Source organism: Octopus bimaculoides, chromosome 2, assembly GCF_001194135.2.
Source record: "Octopus bimaculoides isolate UCB-OBI-ISO-001 chromosome 2, ASM119413v2, whole genome shotgun sequence".
Lineage (NCBI taxonomy): Eukaryota > Metazoa > Mollusca > Cephalopoda > Octopoda > Octopodidae > Octopus > Octopus bimaculoides.
This window is the reverse complement of record NC_068982.1, coordinates 612583-638213: the sequence shown is the minus strand read 5'-3', so window position 1 is coordinate 638213 and position 25631 is coordinate 612583. Positions and strand designations below refer to the sequence as shown.

The following is a 25631-nucleotide window of genomic DNA, read 5'->3' as shown; positions in this document are numbered from 1 at the left end:
CATATGACACGTAAAAGCACCCACTACACTCTCTGAGTGGTTGGCGTTAGGAAGAGCACCCAGCTGTAGAAACTCTGCCAAATCAGACTGGAGCCTGGTGTTGCCATCCGGTTTCACCAGTCCTCAGTCAAATCGTCCAACCCATGCTAGCATGGAAAGCGGACGTTAAACGATGATGATGATGATGATGAGTTATATGTGCGTATGTATATCTATAATATATATGTCTTTACAAATCTGCATTCTCCATGTACCATAAGCATTAATATATTATAAACAAATACACACGTTACATGTGTATGTAGAAAGAAAGAAAGAAAGAAAGAAAGAAAGAAAGAAAGAAAGAAAGAAAGAAAGAAAGAAAGAAAGAAAGAAAGAAAGAAAGAAAGAAAGAGATGGTGACTGTATTTTGGAAACAGCTTTTCATTAATACTCGCCTGGTAAAAATTTCCCCAGCTATGACTTGTAATAAGTAATTTTTGTTGCCTTTTCATATATAGTTTAAAGAATAACACCTGCCTAATCAATAATTGGAAAATCTCCCTCCTCCTCTTAGCTGTTCTCTCTGCTGTTTCAGCTGTTGTTCAAATAAACTGTACACTTCAAAATCTAGCTGCAACATAAAGCAACTCAATGCATCCACAAGTCTGTTCTTCACCACATAAACATTCTCAGATTCACAACATCAATGCAGCAGCAAACTCTACGTTTGTGGTAACAACTGAGCTAAAATAACAACAGCTGTAATAACAGTATCAATAATGATTAAAACTAAAATCATTTGGAAACATTTGGAGGACTAAACGATATCTATAACTCCAACACGGATTTCAGTAATGTAAGTGTCGATGGAATGACTAGCGCACATAACAATTCCACTGATTAAGACGGTGTTACCGTATAATGGTATGAATTATGCAGCCCGCCAATTTTCCCATCCCAACATTATGTAATTTTAAGAAGAAATTCAAATGCCTACAAGGAAATAAATAACGGACCAAAACCATTGTATATTAATGTAACATTAGAACTAGTTGGCATATTTTCGCTTACGTGGATTCTACTTCTTCCGTTTTTAAATCAATATTATCGATGTACGTCAGGGCAGTCCTTCCTGCGGATAGCATTGTAAATAGTCTTTGCAACTATATCATGCCTCAGGGGCAGGTAGTATCTTACAGACATTTTGGGGAAGCTGCTGGGGATGTGGGTGATACATCATTTAAATTATTTACATTATTTACATTTGACAGATATTTGTCCTCATCTTGTTTGTTGTTAACACAATGTTTCGGCTGATATACCCTCCAGACTTCATCAGGTGTCTTGGGGAAATTTTGAACCTAGGTTCTCATTCCTCAGGTATTTTTCGATGTTATTATTATTATTATTATTATTATTATTATTATTATTATTATTATTATTCATGTCACTACTTGGAATCAAACTTGGAATCTTGGGGTTAGTAGCCCGTGCTCTTACGGGCATATGGCTTAGTGGTGAAGAGCGTAGGCTACTAACCCTAAGATTCTGAGTTCAATTACAAGCAGTGACCTGAATAATAATAATAATAATAATAATAATAATAATAATAATAATAATAATAATAATAATAATAACAATAGTAACAACATCAAAAAATACCTTAGGAATGAGAACCCAGGTTCGAAATTTCCTCAAGACACCTGATGAAGGCTGGAGGGTATATCAGCCGAAACATTGTGTTAACAACAAACAAGATGAGGACAAATATCCGTCAAATGTAAATAATGTAAATAATGTGCATAATTCCTCGTCTCTTAGATATAGAACTGGATGTGGGTGATATCTTCCACTCTGGTATAGCAGAGCTGACATTTTTTATCACATCTTTGAGGTTTGGTGATATCTTTGTCCCTCTCGTTTATCAGGTATTTATTAGATATTTCATGTCCTTGGATAGCGAAGGTATATCCTTCAAGGTGGGATGTAATGTATCTATCACAAGTCCAGGAGAGGCTACTCTTTCAGTCAATGTTGTTGTTGCTCTCTAGCTAACAGGGTATGTACCCATGCATTGCATTTTGTTGGTATGATACCTGCTCCCCTTCCAAGCTTCTGTTTAGGTAGACTTGTCCGGCCTCGTTTGGGTTGCATGAGGAGCACCTACATAGTAGTTGATCTCACTTTTTGACTCTGCATGGAATGTACTCGTTTCTTTCTTTACTGTTCAGCAGGTGTTGTCTGAATGATACAATGTGACATTCAAAGGCTGTATGGACTGACCTTATGACTCTACCGCCATCACTATCGCTGTTAATGTGTAAGTTGCCAGTGGTAGTCAGATTTGATGTCCAGGGCTGTGTACCTTATCGGGTGTCCAGTCCAATATCCCAAATGCTGGTAGTAGCACTGGTACTCCAAAAGCTTTGTAAGATATGATCTTGTTAAATGCAGACAACTCTGGGAGTCTACAGAAGTACTCCTTTGTTATTCTAGCTTGTGACAATACCAATGTATGCAACATTCTCATTGATTCCGAGGTATTTGTTGCTTTCATCATTAGAGATAATGGAGATAGACAAGCCGTTGATGTACATGCTCTCAGCCTGGTCGACAATCTTTCCTCGGTTGACTATAATGTACGAGCATTTATCTTGCCCCAACCCCATTCCTACATCTCATGAGGATCTTATGACTAGTTCTAATTGTCTTTTGATGTTGGTTATGTTATCAGAATACAACTTTAGGTCATCAACAAAAAATGTGTGGGTAACATTAACTTTATTCCTTTCTGTATATCCCAGCATGTAGTCTTCAGCATTTTGTTAACAGGGCTGGCAAGGTATTCACTACCAGCGCAAACAGCATTAGAGATAAACTATCAGCCTGGAATATGTGGATAGTCTAATTCTATCTGTAACAATAGGTGTTGCTTTAGTAGTTGCCAGTCAGTCTTTCAAAGGCATTCACTATAGCAGCTGGTTCTTTGGCAAGGTGTTGTAATTCTATAACCCATGAGTGGGACACAGAGTTGAATGCCTTCTTGAAATCTAGCCATATTATTAAGAGATTATGGCAATGGTGCTTGACTTCATTAAGAACAGCTTTGTTGATCAGAAGGCATTCAAGCACAGCCCCACACTCCTTTCTTTCCTCCTATGTATGTATATATGTATATATGTATGTATATATGTATGTATGTATGTATGTATGTATGTACATTCCTATTTATATTGTAATTAAAAGGTAAAGCAATAAACATGGATTATTGTACTTACCACCAGGTAAAAATTCTTTCACAGTCACCTCATATGGCGGAAGTAGGAATTCTGGACTGTTATTGTTGATATCCTTAGAATATACAAATTACATATTAATAGAAAAAAAAAGCACACAGACACACACACATGCGCATATATATATATTAGTTGAAATTTACAGAAAAACAAAAGATAAAGACAGGTGTATAAACGACAAGCAGATGTATTAGTTTGATGCTTGGCAAGGTGAGAAAGTCTTTTACGTTTCGGGCCTTGGCTCTTCAGCAGAAAGGAACACGAGGAAATAAACAGAGAGAGAATTTTTGAAATTGTGGATTTATGTCTTTGTGCAGCTGAGGATTGCTCTGCATTTAAATTGATGTAATGATTGCATTGTTCAATTAAATGGAGTTGCATGAAATGATTGTACTGCATTACCTCTGGATATCCTTGTTGCTTATTTTCATTCTAATCACCTTATTTTGAAATTGTATGGATAATACCGTACTAAATTCTGGTGCCTCAACTTAAGTACCATATCCATCTGAATCTAAATTTTTGCTGAACTTATATAGACATATATACATATATATAATAATACAAGGAATATATATGCATGTATACAAACATATATGTACATACTTACATCTACATGTGTATATAGATGCATATCAGGGTACAGGACGTTAGAACAATGAACTACAGACCACGGAACGAACACATAGGAAAACAGATAGCCACTTGGAATTAATCCTTCGTCAGCTACCTCTATTCTAACTAGACGTTTCGAAGATAAGGCAATACGCAATATCTGCAACATTCATTTCCTCTTGTAAAGTTCTCTTCACACTATTACACCCAAGACGACCAGCATTCAGTTTTTCACTCAGGGTAATACCTGCAGCCCAGATTTTACATTTTGTGACTAATTTCACTTTTGCACGTACTAGACAGTGGTCAGTCCAACACTCATCCCCACGAAGAACACGAACACACTGCACATCTCGTCTGTTACACACCCTAACAAGGATGTAATCCAAAATATGCCATTCTTTAGATGCAGGGTGCATCCATGTGGTCTTAAACTTATTCTTTTGCTGAAACATTGTATTGGTAACACACAGACGCAGCTCCTCGCACGTCTGCAGCAGAAGCATACCATTACTACTACACTTTCCCACCCCATGCTTTCCAATTACAGTCCATGTGTTAAAATCCCTACCCACTCTAGCATTAAAGTCACCCAGTGTGGTGCCTTTGTCTGCCCAAGGGATGTTTCTTATAATGCCCTTCAAAGCATGGTAGAAAGAAACTTTTTCATCATCACTAGAGCACATAGTTGGAGCATACACACTCACCAAGGTCACATAATTTCATTTAACCAAAGGAATTCTCATGGACATAAGACACTCGATAATCCCGACTGGGAATTCTTCCAACTTATCCACAAGAGTAGTCTTAACAGCAAATGCCACTCCATCCTCTCCTCTAAACTCTTTATCCCTCCCTTTCCAAAAGAATGTATATTTTCCACTACATTCTGTAAGATGACCATCTCCAGCTAATCTCGTCTCAGATAAAGTGATGGTGTTAAGATCATAGCATCGAAGCTCCTTCGCAACAAGAGCAGTCCTGCGTTCAGGACATTCAGAGGACTCGCGGTCAAGCAGTGTCCGTACACTCCAACAGCCAATATTCAGTATTTTATTTGGTTCTATCACAGTAGCATGATGACGGCCAGGTTCAGACTGTGATACTCTGGCGCCCCTTCCGGGCCAGATTCTTTCATCTGATGTGGTTCCAGAGTCCTTACTGCCATTTATTTTTATACTGTTTTGGTACATCATTGATTGCTTGATTTTTAAGGCTACAGCCAGCCATTCGGTTGAGACTCACAGCACTATCAACAATCATCAATTAGTTAATTGATTAATCAATCAATCCATGTTGTTATAGAGCAGTGCCTGTGCAAGAAGATTTTTTTTTAAGTGAGGAAAGGCTGTGCACTGATTCAATCCCACTCACTAAGCAACAGTAGCCATAACCCGAAAAGAAGAACAATTCAACATCATCGGTAACCACTGAGCCGCAGGTTTTATGTCGGAGTTATCCCAGTTGCCTGAGTTGCCTTCTCCTTCTCCTAGAAGGATGCCCGAACAAAGGCTAGGGGTCCTTCACTCTCAATGGTTTAACCGCGTGATCAGATATTCAGTCCGACTATTTCTATGCTCCGTGCAAGATACAGCCATAAATAAGCTGGATAAAATAGATATAAAAAAATAAATAAAATAAAAATAGATAAATAAAAATAGATTTAAAAAAACGTACAATATATAACAATATTGATATACAATGTATACATAAAATATACGATAGGGAATACATAAGATTGACATACAATATATACAATTTAAAAATACAGTATACAATATGCACACACACATGCAAAAATACAATATATACAATACACACATGCACACAGAGCTTAAAATGCAATGTATACAATACACACACACACATAAACACACGTAGTTGAATGACTGTTGACTGTGTTGTAGTTCCTCTGCCTTTTGAGGGGTCCTATTTTTTGTCCCACAGGGTGTTCAACAAGCACCCACCTCACCAAGCAAGCCTGGTGGGGTTGCCAGCTTAGTCGCCAACAACCCCACCATGAAACAGGTTGTACTGGACCACATGGTACCAGTACCACTCAAGAGCGGCCTGCCATACATAGATATGTATATATACATACATATACATACATATATATATATCATCATCATTTAACGTCCACTTTCCATGAGGACTGGTGAAACCAGATGGCTACACCAGGCTCCAATCTGATTTGGCAGAGTTTCTACGGCTGGATGCCCTTCCTAACGCCAATATATATACATATATATATATATATATATATATATGAAAGAAAAGCATAAACACATAAGCTGTTGCCCTCATTGTCTCATCGCATGGTGTGTGTGTGTGTGTGTGTGTGTGTGTGTGTGTGTGTGTGTGTGTGTGTGTGTGTGTGTGTGTGTGTGTGTGTGTGTGTGTGTGCGCGTGCGTGCGCGTGTGTGCGCGCTCATGCACTTGCGCGCTATTAAATTACCAATTATGCATTCAAAAACTCTTTGGAAGCATTTTTGCTTTCTCGTTAAAAGAATTTGACGCTTGGAGTGTTTGCTTAACCAGAGTAATATATCCAAGGTGAACATATCGGCAAGGCGTTGAATTCCTTAAAATTAGGGCCATGGACCTTTCTGAGGGCCTTCGGATACCTTCAGAGGATAATTACTAAATGCAGAGAGTAATTAAAGAGAAACAAATCTATACTTACTAATATATTGATAGTGGCCAAAGTTGAGGATGATTGAACGTTAACACCATTATCTGTTGCCAATATCTTCAGAAATATTCTATGAAAACAGGAAAATAAACATCAGATGCAGAAAATTTAAGGCATTTTTATTGCATTTAGATAATAAACAATCATTTATTATTGTTGTTTTACTTCTCAGAACTTTTGATCTTTGTTCTGGTAGATTCCGTGAGCGTAGACAGCAGCCTGCCGTCAGAAGTCTCAGAGGGTCTCTTTCCGCACATTATAAGCTTTGATACTTGGTTGTTAATTATCGTGAGAGACATTCAAGTACCAATCTCAAAATCTTAGCTGTCCCCAGCATTCATTGATCACCTAATAAAATTTGATATCTTATCAGACACTTGTACCAACTCATGACTTTCTAAAAAATCCAAGAATAGAGGCCCATGTCATACGCGTTCTTATGAGCAAATCCACGCTGTGCCCAGGTTAGTAAGTCTTCTCTTACAGTGATTCAGTACCATTCTGTCTATCAGAAATTGGTCTTTTGTCCCTCGGCTTTTCCTTATGTACCCTTTCTGTTCCACTGGCAGTTTGTCATTTCATTTCCAGGAAGTTATACACATAATTAGATATTATTCCTGTCATCAGCTTCCACACCAGGGGTAGACAGGTGACAGACCAGTAATTATCCACTGCATTACCTTTGCTGGGATCCTTTTGGCAAAGAACTGTTTCACCTGTGGTCAGCCACTATTATTATTATTATTATTATTATTATTATTATTATTATTATTATTATTATTATTATTATTATTATTATTATCATTATTATCATCATCACCATCATCATCATTAGGATGACGAGCTGGCAGAATTGTTAGCGTGCCAGACGAAATACTTACTGGTATTTCGCCCATCATTACATTGTGAATTCGAATTCCACCAAGGTTGACTTTGCTTTTCATCCTTTCGGGGTCGATAAAATAAGGACCAGTTACACACAGGGGTTGATGTAATTGACGTGTACCCTCCCCCCAAATTGCGGCCCTTGTGGCAAAATCTGAAACCATTTTATTATTGTTATTGTTGTTATTATTATTATTATTATTAGGGTGGCGAGGTGGCAGAATCGTTAGCACGCCGGGCAAAATGCTTAGCAATATTTCGTCCTTTATTATGTTCTGAGTTCAAATTCCGCCAAGGTCAATTTTGCTTTTTATCCTTTCAGGGTCGATAAATTAAGTACCAGTTGCGTACTGAAGTTGATGTAATCGACTTAACCCCTCCCCCAAATGTTCAGGCCTCATGCCTATAGTAGAAAGGAATATCATTATTATTCACATTTCTTATTACTTCTTTTTCAAAATTTATTAATATTTTTTATCTCAAGGTTTGTCCCACTTTCTGTCTTGATTAGCGGTTCTCAACTGGAGTCCATATGACCCCCAGGTGTCCACGTGACTTGGGGGGGGGTGATATTGGCCTCTGGGATCCATATATGATTTTGTTGAAATTTATGTGCAAAGAACAGGTTATACTTCTATAGAACACAAAATATTTTCACAATTTTTCAACACAATTCCTAGTAATGCTTATTAAAATAGAATAATAGGGTTTTTTAAACGTTGAGAGGCTATGAGAGTCCAACCATGTAAAAGAGGAGTTAAAGGGGCCCATTAGCACAAAATGGTTGAGTACCCCTGATCTAAGAATTACTCTTGCACTAAGAAAGGCTATCAGTGGTAAATTTGCATTTGTACAACAAAAACAATTGCAATAATGAATTAAAATAAATACATGAATAAATAATGATCTGATTAATGAAAGACCAAAATACCTCGACATAAATACAACAATATTTGTTTTGACACAAAACTTTTGAAATGAATATGAAGCAGGAATTTAAGGTTCTATTATTTTCCCTTTTATGTTTCTCTATTCGTTTTGCAACATACTTCATGTGAAATCGTGAGTTGATACAGATATTGCTTTATTTGGGATGGTCATTTTGCCAGTAAACACACTATTTGACTCACTTCAGCTTTATTATTATTAGTTATTTTGTCAAAGCTTTTTCGTAACACATTTGTGACCTCCTCAATGACAATTTGTTCTTTATCACTGTGTCTCTGCTTTCTGGCTTTATTTTGTTTACTTCATCTCTTCTTTTTGCAGTACATGATCTCAAAAGAATGAAAGGCGAAGCCGACCTCGGCAGAGTTTGAACTCAGAACATAAAGACAGGAGAAATGCTGCTAAGTACTTTGTCCAACGTGCTAATGATTCTCCCAGCTCGCCGTCTGAGTCTTTTTCTTCATATTGAAAAGAACTAAATGTATAGGAGAGTCTGTGAATAAGAGTGATTGTAAGCGAATATCGATGTCATTGCGAGCGAATATGGATGTGATTGTGAGCAAGTGTGTGTAAAAATACTGGCAATGACTAGTGACTTACGTGCTGGAGTTTTGTGGCGCATCTTCCATCATTATGGGCCGTGCAACTGTAATATGACCAGTCTTGCTATCAATCCTGAATGCATTGTCTTTGGTATTTCCACCAATGATGCTGTAAGTCATCACAGAGTTGGAATCTTTGTCTGTTGCCTGAAAATAAGATATCTCTATTTTATTTTATCTATTCTTACATATTTTAGTTTATCATATAGGATGTCATAATACGTATGCTTCGGTAACAGACTTCAATTTCACAAATCTAAGCCATTTGAATACTTATCAATTTCTACCCAGCTTCATGTTCCATCATGTTCTCTCTCTCTTTCTCTCTCTCTCTCTCTCTATCTCTCTCTCTCTCTCTCTCTCTCTCTCTCTCTCTCTCTCTCTCTCTCTCTCTCTCTCTCTCTCTCTCTCTCTCTCTCTCTCTCTCTCTCTCTCTCTCTCTCTCTCTCTCTCATCTAGTTTATCACCAGGTAAGCGTTATCATAAGACAAAATGTATCTTCCAATAAAAGTCACTTGGTAATGATAATTCTGCATAACTGACTAGTGTTTCTTCAACTGTGTGTGTGTGATGTGTGTGTGTCTGTATGTATGTGTGTCTGTGTGTCTGTGTGTGCGTGTGTATTTGTGTGTGTGTGTGTGTGTCTGTGTGCTCGTGTGCATTCATTGTGTTGCATATGTCGAGAGCATCCAGAGACAATCAACCCCATAAACGCTGGATGCAGCAGACTGGCACCATCAGAATTCTCGCAAAGACATGGCAGGGCAGCTCATTACATACACTGGTCAATATGCCACACACAGCCTCCTACACAGAAACAATCGGTGGAAACACAATCCACCAGATATTGCCCCGAAAGCCGATGTTTACATCCTTTGGAATTTCAGTGTTCAGACTGATTGGAAAATAGAGGCAAACTGACCTGATCTAATTGTGAAAAATCATTTAGAAAAAAAAAACTTTCAGCCCCGGCTAACATAAACACAGCTCTGAAATGTTTGAAAAGTTGTGCAAATATAAGAACCAAGATATTTAAATCGGAAGAATGTAGCATCTCAGAAGATTATTATTATTGGGACACTTGGAATGATATCAAAAAGAGCAAACATTTAGATAGACCAAATCCCTGGCAACCCCAAAATAAGCAATTTAGAAAAGGTCATATTTATTGGTACCTCACATATTCTGCATAAATTCCTCTCCAATATAAATGCAACAACCTTACTGTTTTCTTTTTCTCCCACAGACATCAGTGTTTTCAATTGCATGGTAACTCACCTGTTAGCATTTTCAGGGGCAAAACTTGTCCCTCGAGTCTCTGGCTGAGATTTAGGTGCAGCTCGTAAAAATTAAAGCAAAACCAAAACGTAACAGTGAAGATGATACCGTTTTTATGAAGTTTATAATAAATGGATCGGCAATAATTTGAGGTAAGAGGAGAGTAGCTAAGTAAGGAGATTTCACTCAATAAATATTAGAAATTTGTTGGTACTCCTCTATCATGGGAAATTTTAAGTACATCAGAGAAAATTCTGAGTACACTGACTCAAACCTATCATAAGTATGAAGGATTATACCCAGTTGTGTTTCCTTTTTCTAGTCTTTTTGTTACTATTAAATTTTACAGATCAACTATTAGTATTAATTCTATTTTCCTAGTAATTCACTTAATACAAATATATTAATTATTATCATTATTATTATTATTTCTCTTTCCTGCAGCCTACGGCACTATGCTATCCATTCTTTTCAGCTATCTAATACTTTCCTGATTATTCTGGCTATGCCAAGGAGGCAAACCTTTTGTAACAGTTCTACTGGGCACTCTATTCCAATTTCCTTTATATTTCTCTTGATGCCTTGTGATACTGTTCTCAAGACCCCAACAACAATTGGCACAATCTTCACCTTCCTTTTCCATAGCTGGGCTATTTTGTACTTAAGAGGGTCGTATTTATCTATCTTTTCGTCTTCCTTTTTAACTATTTGTGGGTCAAAGGGGCATGCAACGTCAACTATATAGTATACGTGGTTCACCTTATCCACCACCACCACCACCACCACCACCACCACCACCACCAGGTCCGGTCTGTTATGCTCTAGCACCTGATCTGTTTGGATTAGGAAATCCCAGAGGATTTTGCTGGTCTCTGACTCTGCTACTCTCTGTTGTGTGTGCTCGTACCACATCTTGCCCCTCTCTAGCCCCCACTTTTCTAACAGCTTCCAATGTAGCACTTTCGCTACCTGGTCATGTCGCCACAACTTGTAGTGGTCTGGGGCATATCATTATTATTATTATTATTATTTATTGTCTTTGCACAGCTTCTAACACTGGAGATGTACTACAGTATCAGCTATTCACTTATTTTTCAAGCACCATCCAGAATATCTGAGCGGTTCCAAGCAGTGCTGTTTTCTGTAAGTGTTCCATCCTTATTGCAGCCCCTATTTGTTCCATGTACTTCTTAAGATGTTCCCAGGGCTCCGACATTTATTGGTACTACTACCACCTTTTTCATCGACCACAACTGCTTAACCTCCAACGCTAACCTGTCATATCTATCAACATTTTTTCTTCCTTATCGCACACCTTGTTGTCATAGGGGCCTTAACTCCCACATTTAAGAGCTCCATGACATCCATTTTTCAGGAGCAAAATCCTTTTAACAGGTTCCATAAGACTGGAATTTTGGATTCTGTGCATAAAGATCAGTAGTATGGGATACATGTGTCGTGATTAGAATTTTTTTAGGGTGTGTACAAAGGGAAGGAACCCTCATCTGCAATTTTGATGAAATTCGAATCATAGGTATTCCAGTTCATTAGAGAAAATATAACAGAAAAGTCTAATTCTTCCATTGTATGTAACACGGGCAACGCCAGGTGTCTCTGCTAGTCTCTTATATTCTTTCTGGGCTAGTGGCATACATTGACTGGTAATATGCTATACGGTTTTACTATTTTGTCCACAAATTCTGCACTTATCACTTTCTGATGTGTTGCCTATTCTGTATTTGATGTAATTAGTTCTTAATGCTTGCTCTTGGGAAGCACAGTTTAGAGTTTCCGTTTCTGATTTTAAATCACTTTAGTCATCCACAGCCATCTTTTTTCTCTGTTTGTCTTATCTTCAACATCTCTACGATATTGTCCATGCATTCTTTTCTTTATCCACCTATTTTCAGTTTCATTCATTCTGGAGTCCTTGTACAGTGCTTTATCTTGGCAATCTTCCATCCTACACAAGCTTGACCTTCTTACTTCTAATAATAGCAGTTCTGTGGCATTTTTTACATACCATGCTATATTGTTTTCTTCTGCTCCAATGCTGTGTCCGCATCCAATCAGTCCTCTTTCCCCTCTTTTTCTTGGTACATACAGTCTGTCTGTGTTACTTTTTGGGTGACGGTATCACTAGCACGTCCATACATTTGATTTTGCCTCTCTTCAAGACTAACGCACCATAATTTTTCAGTCCGAAATCCATTCTGATATCAGCACTGAAAGTACACATCGTATCAATGAAGGAACTGATTTGGGATTCATCTTTACCATAAAGTTTGAGGTTATCCATGAATAACAAGTGGTTAACTTTTTATTAGTGGCTTTTGAATACGTACCAAGCCTTTGCTTTCTTCAGAATCAATGTTAGTAGTATCATGCACAGTACAAAGATCAGTGGGGACAGGAAATCCCCTTGGAAGATGCCTCTCCTGATTTCTATTGCCCCTAAACTTCTTCCATATGCTCTCAGTTCGTTCCTCCACTTCACCATACTTTTTCCAAGCAATCGCTCAACATTCGATGCAACACGAAATAGGTTCATACATTCCATAATCCAAGAATGTGGGATCATATCATACACCTTATGACAATTGATCCATAACATGGCTAAGTTACTTTTCCTCCTCTTGCAGTCTCTAAGTACAATTTTGTCTACCAGAAGTTGATCCTTGGTACCTTTGCACTTATGCTTGCACCCCTCCTTCTCATGTGGCAGGACTCCATTTTTCCAGGTGTCCGTACACTGACTCTGCAACTATTCCAGTCAATAATTTCCATATAAGTGGCAAGTGGGATATCAACCTGTAATTGTCTACCATGTTGCCTTTTACGATGTTTTTCATGCACAGCACTGTCCTACCCATTGTTACCCACTCTGGTGTTACTTTAATATTCACTTGAGCAACTCAACAACTAACAACACTACACCATACAGGCTTTTCCAGAATCAACTTTCTGTTTCAATGAAATTAAGCAAATTTTTAAAAAACTGACAAAAATTTTGTATTTATTACCAAACCATGTGTCTTTCAAACAACTTGCACATGCAAGTGCTACCAGTCAAGAACTCCGCATACCGGAAGCCAGCAAGTGTATGGGGTCATCGGGAGAGAATGACGTAAGATTTATAAATCTTACGTCAAACTTTTATTGAAAACTTTCAACATGTCTGTATCCCTGCATACTTCAAATCTCTCCTTAGCGTTGTGAAACACATTTTGAAGCATTTCAGAAGTTGGCTCCTGCACTGCTAACTGAATGTGTTCTATAAGCTCAGCTAAACGATTGCTCCATCTTGGGCATGGAAGTAAAGAAAAGGATTGTTGCCAAATTGAAAAAAGCTGTCATGGACAAATAAGAGGGGACCAACAGGAATGAAAATAAAATTATAAGAAAAATTCAAAATCTATACACTTTTAACACATATCAAACATGATAAACATAAATAAAAGTGAGTTTTAAAAAACTGCATCCGATTTCACCCAAATCATCGTTATTTCTGGAACACCTTGTATTTACTCATTTGACTAAATAAGGGATGGAACACGGGGGGGGGGACTAATTGCAGGTGGCGAGCGTAGCTTCCAGAAGTGGTCATGTGGTCAAACTCAAATGGCTGTGAGTCATAATAACAGTTTATTTTTTTTCGTATGAACATTTTGTATTATATAGTTCAGACATGGAGAATAGATGAATGGGTTTGTTGTGCCTTTACCCAGCTGCACACACACATGCACATGGCCTAGTGGTGCATGGGATGGTAACATGAAACATCAACAGGACGCCAACAAAAATTTTAATGTTCTCCTCTACCAAATTGAACAAAAAGGTTTTCACGAAATATTATACGCTACTTATAATGCATAAATACTGTCAATATTTTATCATTGGAAAATGGCCTAAAACAAAGATAAAAAACCAATGCAGTTTATTCAAATCTGATTAATCTGCAATTCTTTTTAGTCAACAACAATTCAAGGAGCTTGATTAATATTTGTTGAAAATTTGGAGGAAAACGATTGGATACTCTTCAAGCTACAGGCCTTAACACTGCGAAAATGCTTTAAAAATGGGATTTATCTTCCCCTGGGCCCACATTAGGCAAGAAGATGAAATTCTTTTGGCCCATGACACTGCATGGACCCTATGTAATGCATGTGTAAAATTTCATTAAAATCGGTTGGATGGATCTCGAGTTTTAACATGACAAACACACAGACAGACATACATCCTGTGTTTTATATATATATCATGATGACGATTATGATATATAGATGTATATATGTATATATATATATACTGGAATCCCCTGACTCACTTCTCAAATAAAAGTAAACTTACTGAGACTTTTATCGGTGGTTGTAAGGTTGTTGCGTTTTCCGTTATGTCGGACGTATAAGGTTGGTGCTGGAAAACAGGACCATTGTCATTCACATCCGTTATCTGGACTTCCACTTCCACAGAGTCCAGTTGTCTTCCTTTGCCTATGTTTTCAGCAATCGCCAGAAGATTGTAAGTACGCTGTTTCTCATAATCCAGGCCCTTCAACAAAGTCACTACGCCATCACTGCTCACTGAAAAACTAAAAATGCATTCAATTTTAACATTAAATACGCAAATTTTTAACTTGATTTTCTGCTTTCGCATAAATACTCATCTATTAATTCGTAACGTTCTGAGTGCTTTCTTTATGCAAATCCCCCAATCATGTTAGAAACTAGAGACTTTGAAGAAATTATACTGGCAAACCAACGGCTTCACGCCTTCTGAATTTTTAATAGAAGCTATCAACAAGGTTAATGACGATAAGAATTGAGAATTAACTGAACAGGTCACAAAACTGAGACAAAACTCTTTGACACTTCATAATAGACAACATGATTAAGAGATAAAGGAAAAGTGAATATAGCACAACTTCGAAATATATACACATATATGGGGGTTTAAGAAAATATCTTTGTTCATTTGAAAACAAGGCAGATCTACAAGAAACTTTAAATGCCAGAGGGATGACCATATATTTTGAAGTTGTGCTATATTCACTTTTCCTTTATCTCTTAATCATGTTAAGAATTGAGAATTAACTGAACAGTAGTATGGGCTGTGTTTCAGAGGTGGAAGTTTATATGGAGGATGTCAGTTGGTACTAAAGAGAGTATGGTGACCAAAGCACGGTATTCATGTTCGTTATTTTTTCAATCAACAAGTCCCTGAATCCTTGTGTGCAGTGGTTATGGTCACCATACTTTGGTCACCACCTGGTGCCATACTCTCTTTAGTTCCAACTGACATCCTACACATAAACTTCCACCTCTGAAACAGTCCATACTTTCAAACCCGCCACTGTAAACACAAATATAACGTATATTTGTATGTAAACAAAATAAGAACCACTGCCTAAATTTATCCTTCCTAAAAAACTCATCCTTAGAATGAATATACCTACCTATCCACCACTGGACAAAATAACATGAATCTTGGAAGTTAACACTTGAAGTCTATGACTTATTTCTCTTTCCTATTCCTAATCCATTTTACTAAAGTTTACTCCTCTCACACTCTAAGTCTTGCTCATATTCTTCTTATGCCATCTTCAATAAGAAAAATATAGGGTACCTATTGGTAACCGATTCATATATGTATTGGCTCTCCTAATTATTTAGACCCTCAGACGAAGCCTAGAGGCACACTCAACATCCAAACCCTAACCCTAACCCATCCCTACAGAACACTGAAGAGATGGAGATAGCATGGAGGATATTGTGGCCTCTTGGTAGAAATGGCCGTAAGAAACTGATCTTTTAAACTTTTACTCTTTTATGCATTACTAGTATATATTTGTGTAGCACACAGTCTTTACATGTGTATGTATTCCCTTTTGTTTTGGAATAAATAGACATAATAGAATGTCTACCGGCTGATGTATGTCATTTTTGTATCCCCTCCATTTTCTTTTTGCCATATTAATTAAGGCTAAACCACTTTTTACCTCCGCCCATATATGACACTCAATTGTGAAATTGCCACGCAATAACCAGCACTTGGGTATTAATAATTGGGCACACTACCAGCAGTATATTGGGTAGGTACTATCCCTTAGTTGGTTGGCTTCCCAAACTCTAACTCTCATGGAAATATATATATATATATATATATATATATATAAGGAGAGAAAAAGTAGTGTGTTTCTATATGAGCAAAACTTTGGTTGCGTACGTATTTGACTACAAAGGGTTTTGAATATGTGAGTATATATATCATGCATGTGAGTGTTGATGTGTGTTTTACAGAAAAAATAGTATAGTGATGGAATTCAAAAGGAATGCAGTTCTATCTAACAGTTCTAAGTTGTAAGAACCCTTGCACCATCCAAATGATATGACGAAGCATAACAGAAATGACAGCCAACAACTTCAAAGCAAGATTTATGTAACTCATAAACTCCTTCATGTGTAAGGTTAAGATAAACTCTACTCCTCTGTTCTGCTACATTTTGATTAGTGAAATGATCTCTCCAACATTACACAGAGCATTATTGGCAAGGCCCCTTCTATACTCTCTTGGAGTTGTAACTGACAACTCTGTCCCTGTGAAAAACTGCGCATACTTCAGCAGCCGTCAGCATCCGTCAACAGAAAAACCAACTTATTTCATTGTTGCCACTAGAAATATGCCATGTTAATGAACCTTAAACCATTTGCTGTTGTTAACCCCAAAATATCATCCTAGCTGATCCACACACAATTTCAGGATACATAATCCTTGATGTCCATAAAGAAATTGCAGCCTACTGGCAGCCATGCTTGTCATACAAACTCACCTGTCACCTGACACTATCAAACCACTTCTCCACAAGCTGTTGTTGCTGGAATGTCACACCCTACAAAATGCAAACTGAGACCAACATCCTGTCTGTTTTTTGTTTTTTTTTTCTTTTCCATTCGTTCAGAAATGGCTCTGAGAAGATCATGGGAAAGCGCTCAGTGTCTAAGATCTCCGAAAGCAGATACTGACATCATTTTTCTTCAATATTTGAGAAAGCTTGATAAAAGCAACCACACTTTAAGAACAAGCTTTAAAAGAAATTAGAAAAGGCTAGAGATTACAGGATTTTGTATTGGCTAAGAATTTAGAAATATTCTGGTCTGGTTGTTGACCATCTTTGAATAAGATTTGCTATATAATAGAAGGCATTCTTGTTTATAGATTGTACAAGTTTTCCTTATGCATAACAACAAGGTTTAAAATCAAAACAGTTAACTGATTACTAGTACATGGACATGGTGAATCCATATTGAGATTAAAATTCCCTCTATTTTTTTATTTGTTTCTTTCACTTTGTCACTCAGGGAAATCTCAACAAACAGTTCATTTAAAAAGAAAATGCTCTAAGAAAACTTACAAGTCACTTCCTTGCCCATTCAGTTTGTAGACTATTTTCTTATTTATTCCAGAATCTATATCAGTGGCCTATAATAAAAAAAAGACTTTCAATCTTATGTTTAAATTCTTCTGCACATAGTTAAATGTTATCATTTTGTGTATTTGTTATTTCTGTCTTAGCAAATATATATGAACCCACTGAAGACGTGCAGGGACACTGCTACTGTTGGATCATATTAATGCAATAATGTGTATAATTTGTGAAACACTCAGCAATTACCAGCTCAGAAACAGTTGTAGTGATCTAGATTAAAGCCTGTCCATTCCATCTTTTTTGTAGTATGATTTTTTTTTTTTACCCTTGTATACTTGTGTCTATACCTGTGAACTTGTGTCTATACCTGTGAATACCTCTGTTTGTGTTTACGTATATCTCTACACCTGCATGTCTATATGTGTGCGTATGTGTGTGCGTATATGTGTGTCTTTATGTTTTCCTGTACATTCATTTTGTAGGTATGCCGAAGTGTCTGGGTCTTTAAAAGTTGACATAATCATGAGACTATGCGGGAGAACTTATTCACGAGGATTTAATGACCAAAACACAGAAATAATTATTTGTAACTTATAGTTTTCCATCCATATTGGTAATAAGGAGGAAAACTGATGATAATGGAGATATAGAGATGTGATAACAGCACAGACGATGATGACTACAGGAAAGATAACAACGACGATGTAATTGTCGTCATTATCAACACCATCATCATCATCATCATCATCATCAGCGTTGTCATTGTCATTGCAATCGTCGATATTATGCAGGGTAAAAGTGAAATTTATAGAAACTACTTACAAGCAATGTGAGTACAGTGGTTCCGACTGGTGAGTTTTCTGGCAAAGAAGCTTTATAGATAGGCTTTTGAAAGACGGGAGCATTGTCGTTCTCATCCATTAGATTTATATAAACCACTGTTGAAGATTTCAGAATTTTTGTGCTGTTTGTTTGCTGAGCCAAAATCTGAAACAAAACAATATCAATATTTTAACCAATCAAGATAGCGAACTGGCAGACTCGTTAGCACGCTGGGCAAAATGCTTGGCAGTATTTCATCTATCTTCATGTTCTGAGTTCAAATTCTGCCGAGTTCAACTTTGCCTTTCATCTTTTCAACGATAAATTAAGTACCAGTTGCGTACTGGGGGCGATCTAATTGACTGGCCCTCTCCTCCAAAATTTCAGGCCTTGTGCTTAGAGTAGAAAAGAATATTTTAACCAATCATGAGGCTGCAAGCTGGCAGAGTGGTTAGCACACCAGGCAAAATGCATAGTGGTATTTCATCCGTCTTTACGTTCTGAGTTCAAATTCCGCCGAGGTCCACTTTGTCTTTCATCCCCTTCAGGGTCAATTAAATGAGTACCAGAACTCTTGCAGCTCCAAGCAATACTGCTTTTGGTGGGTGTCCTATCCTTACATTTGTACCAATCTTTCTGAGCCACGCCAGTTGTTGAGCGCTGGTACTTCCTAACGCACCAATCACTATCTTACATATTAAAACTGAAAATTCGTGTATCGGTATGTCCTCATTTTCCGCCAAAACGGATTGACCGATTTTTCTTAAACTTCACATGCACATTGCTTATGTGTCTGGGGAGGTTTTAAGTATAAATTGATTTTGAAAGGCAGGAGGAATAACATTTGGGTGCGGTTGAACTGCGGGTGTAATTATTTTTAAGCTTCCAAGGGAAATAACCCATTCCCTCCTTTGTAAATCATTTGGTAAAAATGAAATTGAGTATGCTTATTTCTTAGTATTTGAACTATTTTAGTTATTTTCTCAATTTACCCAGTACAAGGTTTAAACAAGTAAATAGTATTTTCCTAAACAAAAGATCCACTCATTTCGGTTATTGACTTATTCACGAATATACCAACACTAGCGCCGCTGAGGGTAATATTCTCTGGGAACGCACAAAAGCTTTTTTCACAATTATTTACTTTGAATTGTTATTATCTCATATCTGATTAGACTGTTACTACGTAACATGTTTCATGATTTTAGTATACATACTTTATTAGCATTTCCTCCTATATTCTATATACTCTGGGAACATATTAAAGCCCTTTTCGGGGCTACTTTATTTGAATTCTTACTATAGGGTAATTAATTTCATGTTATTACATAACTAACTTCACAATTTGGGTGTTCATAACTTATTGAGAATTCCTAAAAACAAGATCATTTGTAAGACATTTCGGTATTCTCAATAAATACACAAAAGCCGTTTTAAGGGCTACATACTTTGTATTGTTATTACTGGATTAGCGAAACAATTATGAGAATGGAACTAAGGGATATATATATATATATATATATATATATATATATATATATATATATATATATATATATATATATATATATATATATATATATATATATATATATATATGGATATATATAGAGAGAAAGAGATATATGTGTGTGTGTGCATACATATATATATGCTTTCGGTGCAAATGCTTCTGTTATACGACGCCATATCTTACAATCCTATAAATAATAATAATGGTATTTTTATATAAGCTTAAAGTTTATGGCATTCACCGTGCAATGACTAAGGAAAATAGTCTAATAACGGGGCATAGAAGCCCCGTTATTAGACTAGTTCCCTTAGTCATTGTATGGTGAACGGCATAAGCATTATTATTATTTACGGGACTGTAAAATACAGCACCGTATAACAAAGCCATTTGCACTGAAAGCATATAAATATATATAAATATATATATGTATGCTTATTATAGCTTCAGGCCGACCAAAATCTTGTGAGTGAATTTCGTACTCAGAAACTGAAAGAAGACTGTCGTATATATGTGTATATTTGTGTATGTGTGTGTCTTGTGTTTGTACCCCTACCATTGCTTGACAACTGATGTTGCTGTGTTTACATTCCCATAACTTAGCGGTTTGGTAAAAGACGTTGACAGGCTTACACAGAATAAATCCTGTGGTTGATTTCTTCGACCAACGGCGGTGCTCCAGCATGGCCGCAGTCACATGACTGAAACAAGTAAAGCAATAAAAATCTATGCCATTTTAATCCCAAGCAAGGCCAGGTATCTCTGCTAATTGGTATTATGTCAAGATTATAAGTCATTATCATTATCATTATTATTATTATTATTATTATTATTATTATAGCTTTCTTTTTGTATGTAATTGAATGTCACAGAAGTGAAATATCTTTAAAAACGCTTCCCACTCTTTCTATTACTTTAGTTCTGCTTACCTCAACTAATTGCGTCCGGTATTTTGGAATGTCATAATCCAACATTTGCGGTTTTAAAAGCACAAGATTAACGACTGCAGATTTAATTCCAGTGTCTGTTGACAAACCAAAAACTCCAGGGAAACTTTGCGAAACAATTTGTAATGAAAACATGGCATTGATACCCTGTAAAGTATTACAACAGAAAGAAAAGAAAAAAAATCAGAAATTGGTAAATTTTCATTTCGTACAAAACTCAAAAGAAATCTTAAACCTTTTTTGATGTGTCAGGAAAAATTTTCCGTGAAGGAGGCACACAAGTAAACTGCAAGCTAAATAACTCATTCAAAGTAATTACCATTCTCTAATTGATAGGTTAGTTGATTGAAGTTGTCTTTACAAGAATACAGCTAATCTTTTTTTTTTTTTACTCTTTGCAGTTTATTTATAGGCCTTTTACGAAGCCAATGTAACTCTTATCTGTATTAATTTGTATGTTAAACTGAACCCCAATATAAACAGCATGTTATGAATCTTTCTGCTGTCTTTCAGTCTGGTTTATTGATGATGTCAAACCATTGAGTTCAGCAATATCCTACTTGTCTTGGATATGTTTCTCTAAACAACCTCAATTAGAAGAATAAATATGATTTACAACTGTTGCTCACCAATTTCCAGTGAATGCAACAGTCAATGTTATTTCCATGAATGAGAGATCTAATTTGCGTCTCCTCTTCTAAGTCAAGTTTAATTTAGGTAAATTCACTGCAATCGTATGAGACCGATTAGTGTTTTATCATCTCATCTTGATGAAAATGAGCAGACTTCCCAAAATAGACGAGTCAAAGAAATATTTTCATTAAGATAGTTTCAAATAACTAGATTGTGGGTTTAACTTATACGGCACACTGTGCTAATCAGTTATAATTTGGGACAAATAGCACCAGCATTTGCGATGCAGTTGGTGCTTGTGTGATAGATGACCTTAGACAGCCAAGAAAAGGGGATGTTTGCTGGAAAGGATGACAATAAGAAAATAACTATTGACAGATATAATGTAACAAGCTAAGGGTAGTAGTGGTAGTAGTAGTAGTAGTAGTAGTAGTAGTGGTTTTGTGATGATGATGATGACGAGAATGATGATAATGACGATGATGTTGAGAGGGAAGAGGAGGAGGATGAAGAAGAGGAGGAGGTGGAGGACGAAGAAGAGTAGGAGTAGGAGGAGGAAGTAAAGTAAAGTAGCAGTAGAACGAGTACTGACTGAGTCTTTATCATAAACGAACATGGGTGTGCCAATAATGGTGAAATTGTCATTATATCTGGTGTTTTCCGGAATGGTCATGTTATATAGAGTTTTCTGGAAGATTGGCGGGAAATCATTATCATCAAGAATTTCAATGTTGACATAGGAATATGCCATGGCTGTTTGGTCAGGAACACCATTGGAAAGCTCTGTCACCTATGGAAAGAGAAGAAATGATTTTCTTGAAATCATACAACATTTCATAGAAATCCAATTCTCTGAATTGTCACACAAGTCTGTTCTTAACATAAAGACGCTGAAAAGGGTAAACTCTTCTGGACTTAGTGGTTCTGAGAGAATAAGCAGCAGGTTTTTTTTTTTTAAATAAGCAGCAGGGGCTGATTCATTAAGACAATAAAATCCTTCATGGCGATGCCCCATGGCGGAAACAAGTGAAAGAGAAAAGAGAAAAGATTTATGTACTTCAAGTAATCTCGCCAGATTTCAGAACCAATTCTCATTCCTCTAAACCGAATTTGGACTCTTTTACAAGAAGTACAATTCTACATGTGAAGCTGCATGGCCTAGTGTCCGGGGTGTTGCACTCATGATCACTAGAAAGTGGGTTCGACTCCCAAACTGGGTGGCATGTTGTGTTCTTGAGCAAAACACTTCATTTCACATTGCTCCAGTCTACTCAGCTGTAAATAGGTCACCCAGTATTCTCCTTCTGATCGGGGGGAGGGGAGGATGTTGGCCTGCTCACCTAGCTAGCGAGGTAGCATCATTCAAAAGCTAAGACAATACAAAGTGCATTGTGACCAGCGATGTATAACAATAACCGAGAATTTGATCGATATTGTAATACCATGATATCGTGACAATTCCACTTACAGTTCAGTTCTTACTGTTTCTCATTAAACATTCCAATCTAAACGAATGTGATTTGATTGTTGTCAATATATATCCCACTCTATGCTTGTAGATAATCCAAAGAACAACTTCAGAATCATCGACTATTTTTATTGCCACCCTCCTCTGGGAACTTTCTCAAACATCTACAGAACCTCAGAAATAACATAAAAGCTGCTTCTAGTCTTGAATTTATACAAACAGCTCATTCTGCCAATGACAACATTGCCCTGTTCAGAAAAATCTAAGGCCATTGCTCGGTGTAATTCCTATCAACACAAACCCTTGCATTAAACCTCTTTTCTATGTATTTTAGACAAACTAGTTTTCGTTTATCTTCACGGTTTATGCTTTACATTTCATGAAATATTCCAGCTCCCATGCTCTATATAAAAATTGTTTCATACATGTTTTCTGTATGTCTGTATCGGTGTATTATGTATGCAAGTACGCATGTGCATGTTTGTTTGTCTGTAGGTCTGTTTGCTTGTATGCATATTCTCTTCTTTCTTTTTTTTCATTTTTAGAATCTTCTGAGCAAGGAGCTGATTTCTAACAAAGTTCTATGTTTGGGAATGGAGAGAACTAAAACAGTCTCAGATTTTAAACTCAAGAAAAATCATGCTTATTTTTACTGTTCCACTTACAGATTATATTTGTAATGTATGTATGCGTGTATGAGGAGTGTGCATGCGTACGTGCATGCATGGATGGATGGATGTACGAGGGGTGTGAGTGCATACATGCATGCATACATGCATACATGCACGTATGTCTGTACATATGTATTGGTACCACACTTTGGTCAGATTTAAGAAGCGTGAATTGCAGTCACTTTCATGTCTTCTTGCATGAATGGTGTAGTAATTTTCATTCATTGCTATGGAATCTTTGCAATACCCAGATTCTTACTCACATATGAATGACTGTTTGTATTTACAAATACAAATGACAGGGAAGGGAAAATATTAAGCTGGTACATTCGAGACTTTACTAAAGGATTTGTCTAGTAAATGAAATGGAATTTTTAACTAGAAAATGAAATGGCATCACTGACTTCGTTCAGTGTGTCGTACACTGAACGACATGCATGAAAGTATTAGCTGTCGACACAAATAAATTCTAATACTTACGCTAATGTTTAATCTGTAACGTCCTGTAGATGACTCTCTATCGAGATTACCATTTGAAATCAAAGCCGCTTTGAAAGTTTTACCAAGATGGGGAACAGTATTTCCAACTCGGAAATGTACATCACTACCTGGGGAAAAAAACAGAAATTAAGTTCAAATTGATTTAAAATATGCCTGCTGATCTTACTTGATTGGACACTACTTCATGCTTTGGTCTTAAGTATCTCCTTGTCTAGTATATTGAATCTGGCTAGAAATGAAGATCCGATGAATTCATTAAGAATGTCCAGTCTGATAACTCTTCTTGAAATGTCTCATCCATTAGAACAATAGCTTACTAATTGTCTTTGATAATTTCGGGTTATTTTGGATTGAAATTATGAAATAGAAACTATACAAATAGGGGAAACTCACCACCACCAACTCAATGCCAGAACAACTCAACACCAGGAAAATTGATTAATAAGTAATGTATTCATTTTATAATATTATCAGAAATTTATAAAAAGATTAATCTTAATACGTGGATTGAATAAAAAAAAAAAGCAGAACTTTTAAAATTCGAATAATTCATAAAGGATAAAAGTGTGTGTGTGTGTGTGTGTGTGTGTGTGTGTGTGTGTGTGCACGTGTTCTGGAACAATGGTTTATTTGCTTCATGATCAGACCAAGCTTCTTCAATTTAGCAGTTTGTTGCAGTAATTTATTGGTCATAACGATCTATTTAACTTGTGTCGAAGGTATTTGGATTGCTCTAGACCATTCAAAGAAGGAATACCAAGAATTCATATGTTTCTATCAATGTCGTCAGTCACAGCTCTTGAGATCGACATTAAGATGTAGAGATTTTGAAAGATTTGTGAATATATATTTAAATTTTTCATCACACCCAAAATAGAAATTCTTAGCCAAAGAGGAAAAGAAAAAATTTGCACACAAAGGACATTTATTTGTATTTGATAAGTTTAGTAAGAGTGACAAGAATATAAAATTTTGGCATTGTGATCAAGGTTCTAGTTGCAATGCAAGGATTCATACAGCAATGCAGAATTTTATCTCCTAACTTATCGTTGGTGCATATCTGAGTTTTTAAACAACCTACTTTTATTTACTTTTATGAATTGATTAGAGTACAAATATAGTGACATCTACCAATAACCCGTAGTGTTAGTAAAGAAACTCAAACAAGTTCATGTCATCATAAGAGAGGTCGCATTAGGCCAAATGGATGAAATGTTCACTGCTTCTTCGTATTTAATTCATCATTCTTTTAGATGTTGGAAGAAAAACAAGTAGGGGATTACTTTGCAACTATATCTACTTGTAAGTGGCTCAAAAGGAGTCGATGTGTTACGTTCAAAGGATTTTGTTGC

At 36.6% G+C, this 25631-nt stretch overlaps 1 protein-coding gene across 1 annotated transcript in view; it reads right to left on the bottom strand.

The window, feature by feature from the left end:
* Window positions 1-25631, bottom strand: part of LOC106870759 (cadherin-87A) — a 119297-nt gene that overhangs the window by 63155 nt on the left and 30511 nt on the right. Inside the window, exons 11-19 of the mRNA XM_014916956.2 lie at window positions 24259-24386; window positions 22232-22429; window positions 20989-21153; window positions 18550-18714; window positions 17713-17780; window positions 14652-14892; window positions 9022-9170; window positions 6580-6658; window positions 3261-3333 (exon numbers count right to left, since the gene is read on the bottom strand). Of these exons, the coding sequence (XP_014772442.1) occupies window positions 3261-3333; window positions 6580-6658; window positions 9022-9170; window positions 14652-14892; window positions 17713-17780; window positions 18550-18714; window positions 20989-21153; window positions 22232-22429; window positions 24259-24386 (1266 nt within the window). The remainder of the gene's footprint in view (window positions 1-3260; window positions 3334-6579; window positions 6659-9021; window positions 9171-14651; window positions 14893-17712; window positions 17781-18549; window positions 18715-20988; window positions 21154-22231; window positions 22430-24258; window positions 24387-25631) is intronic.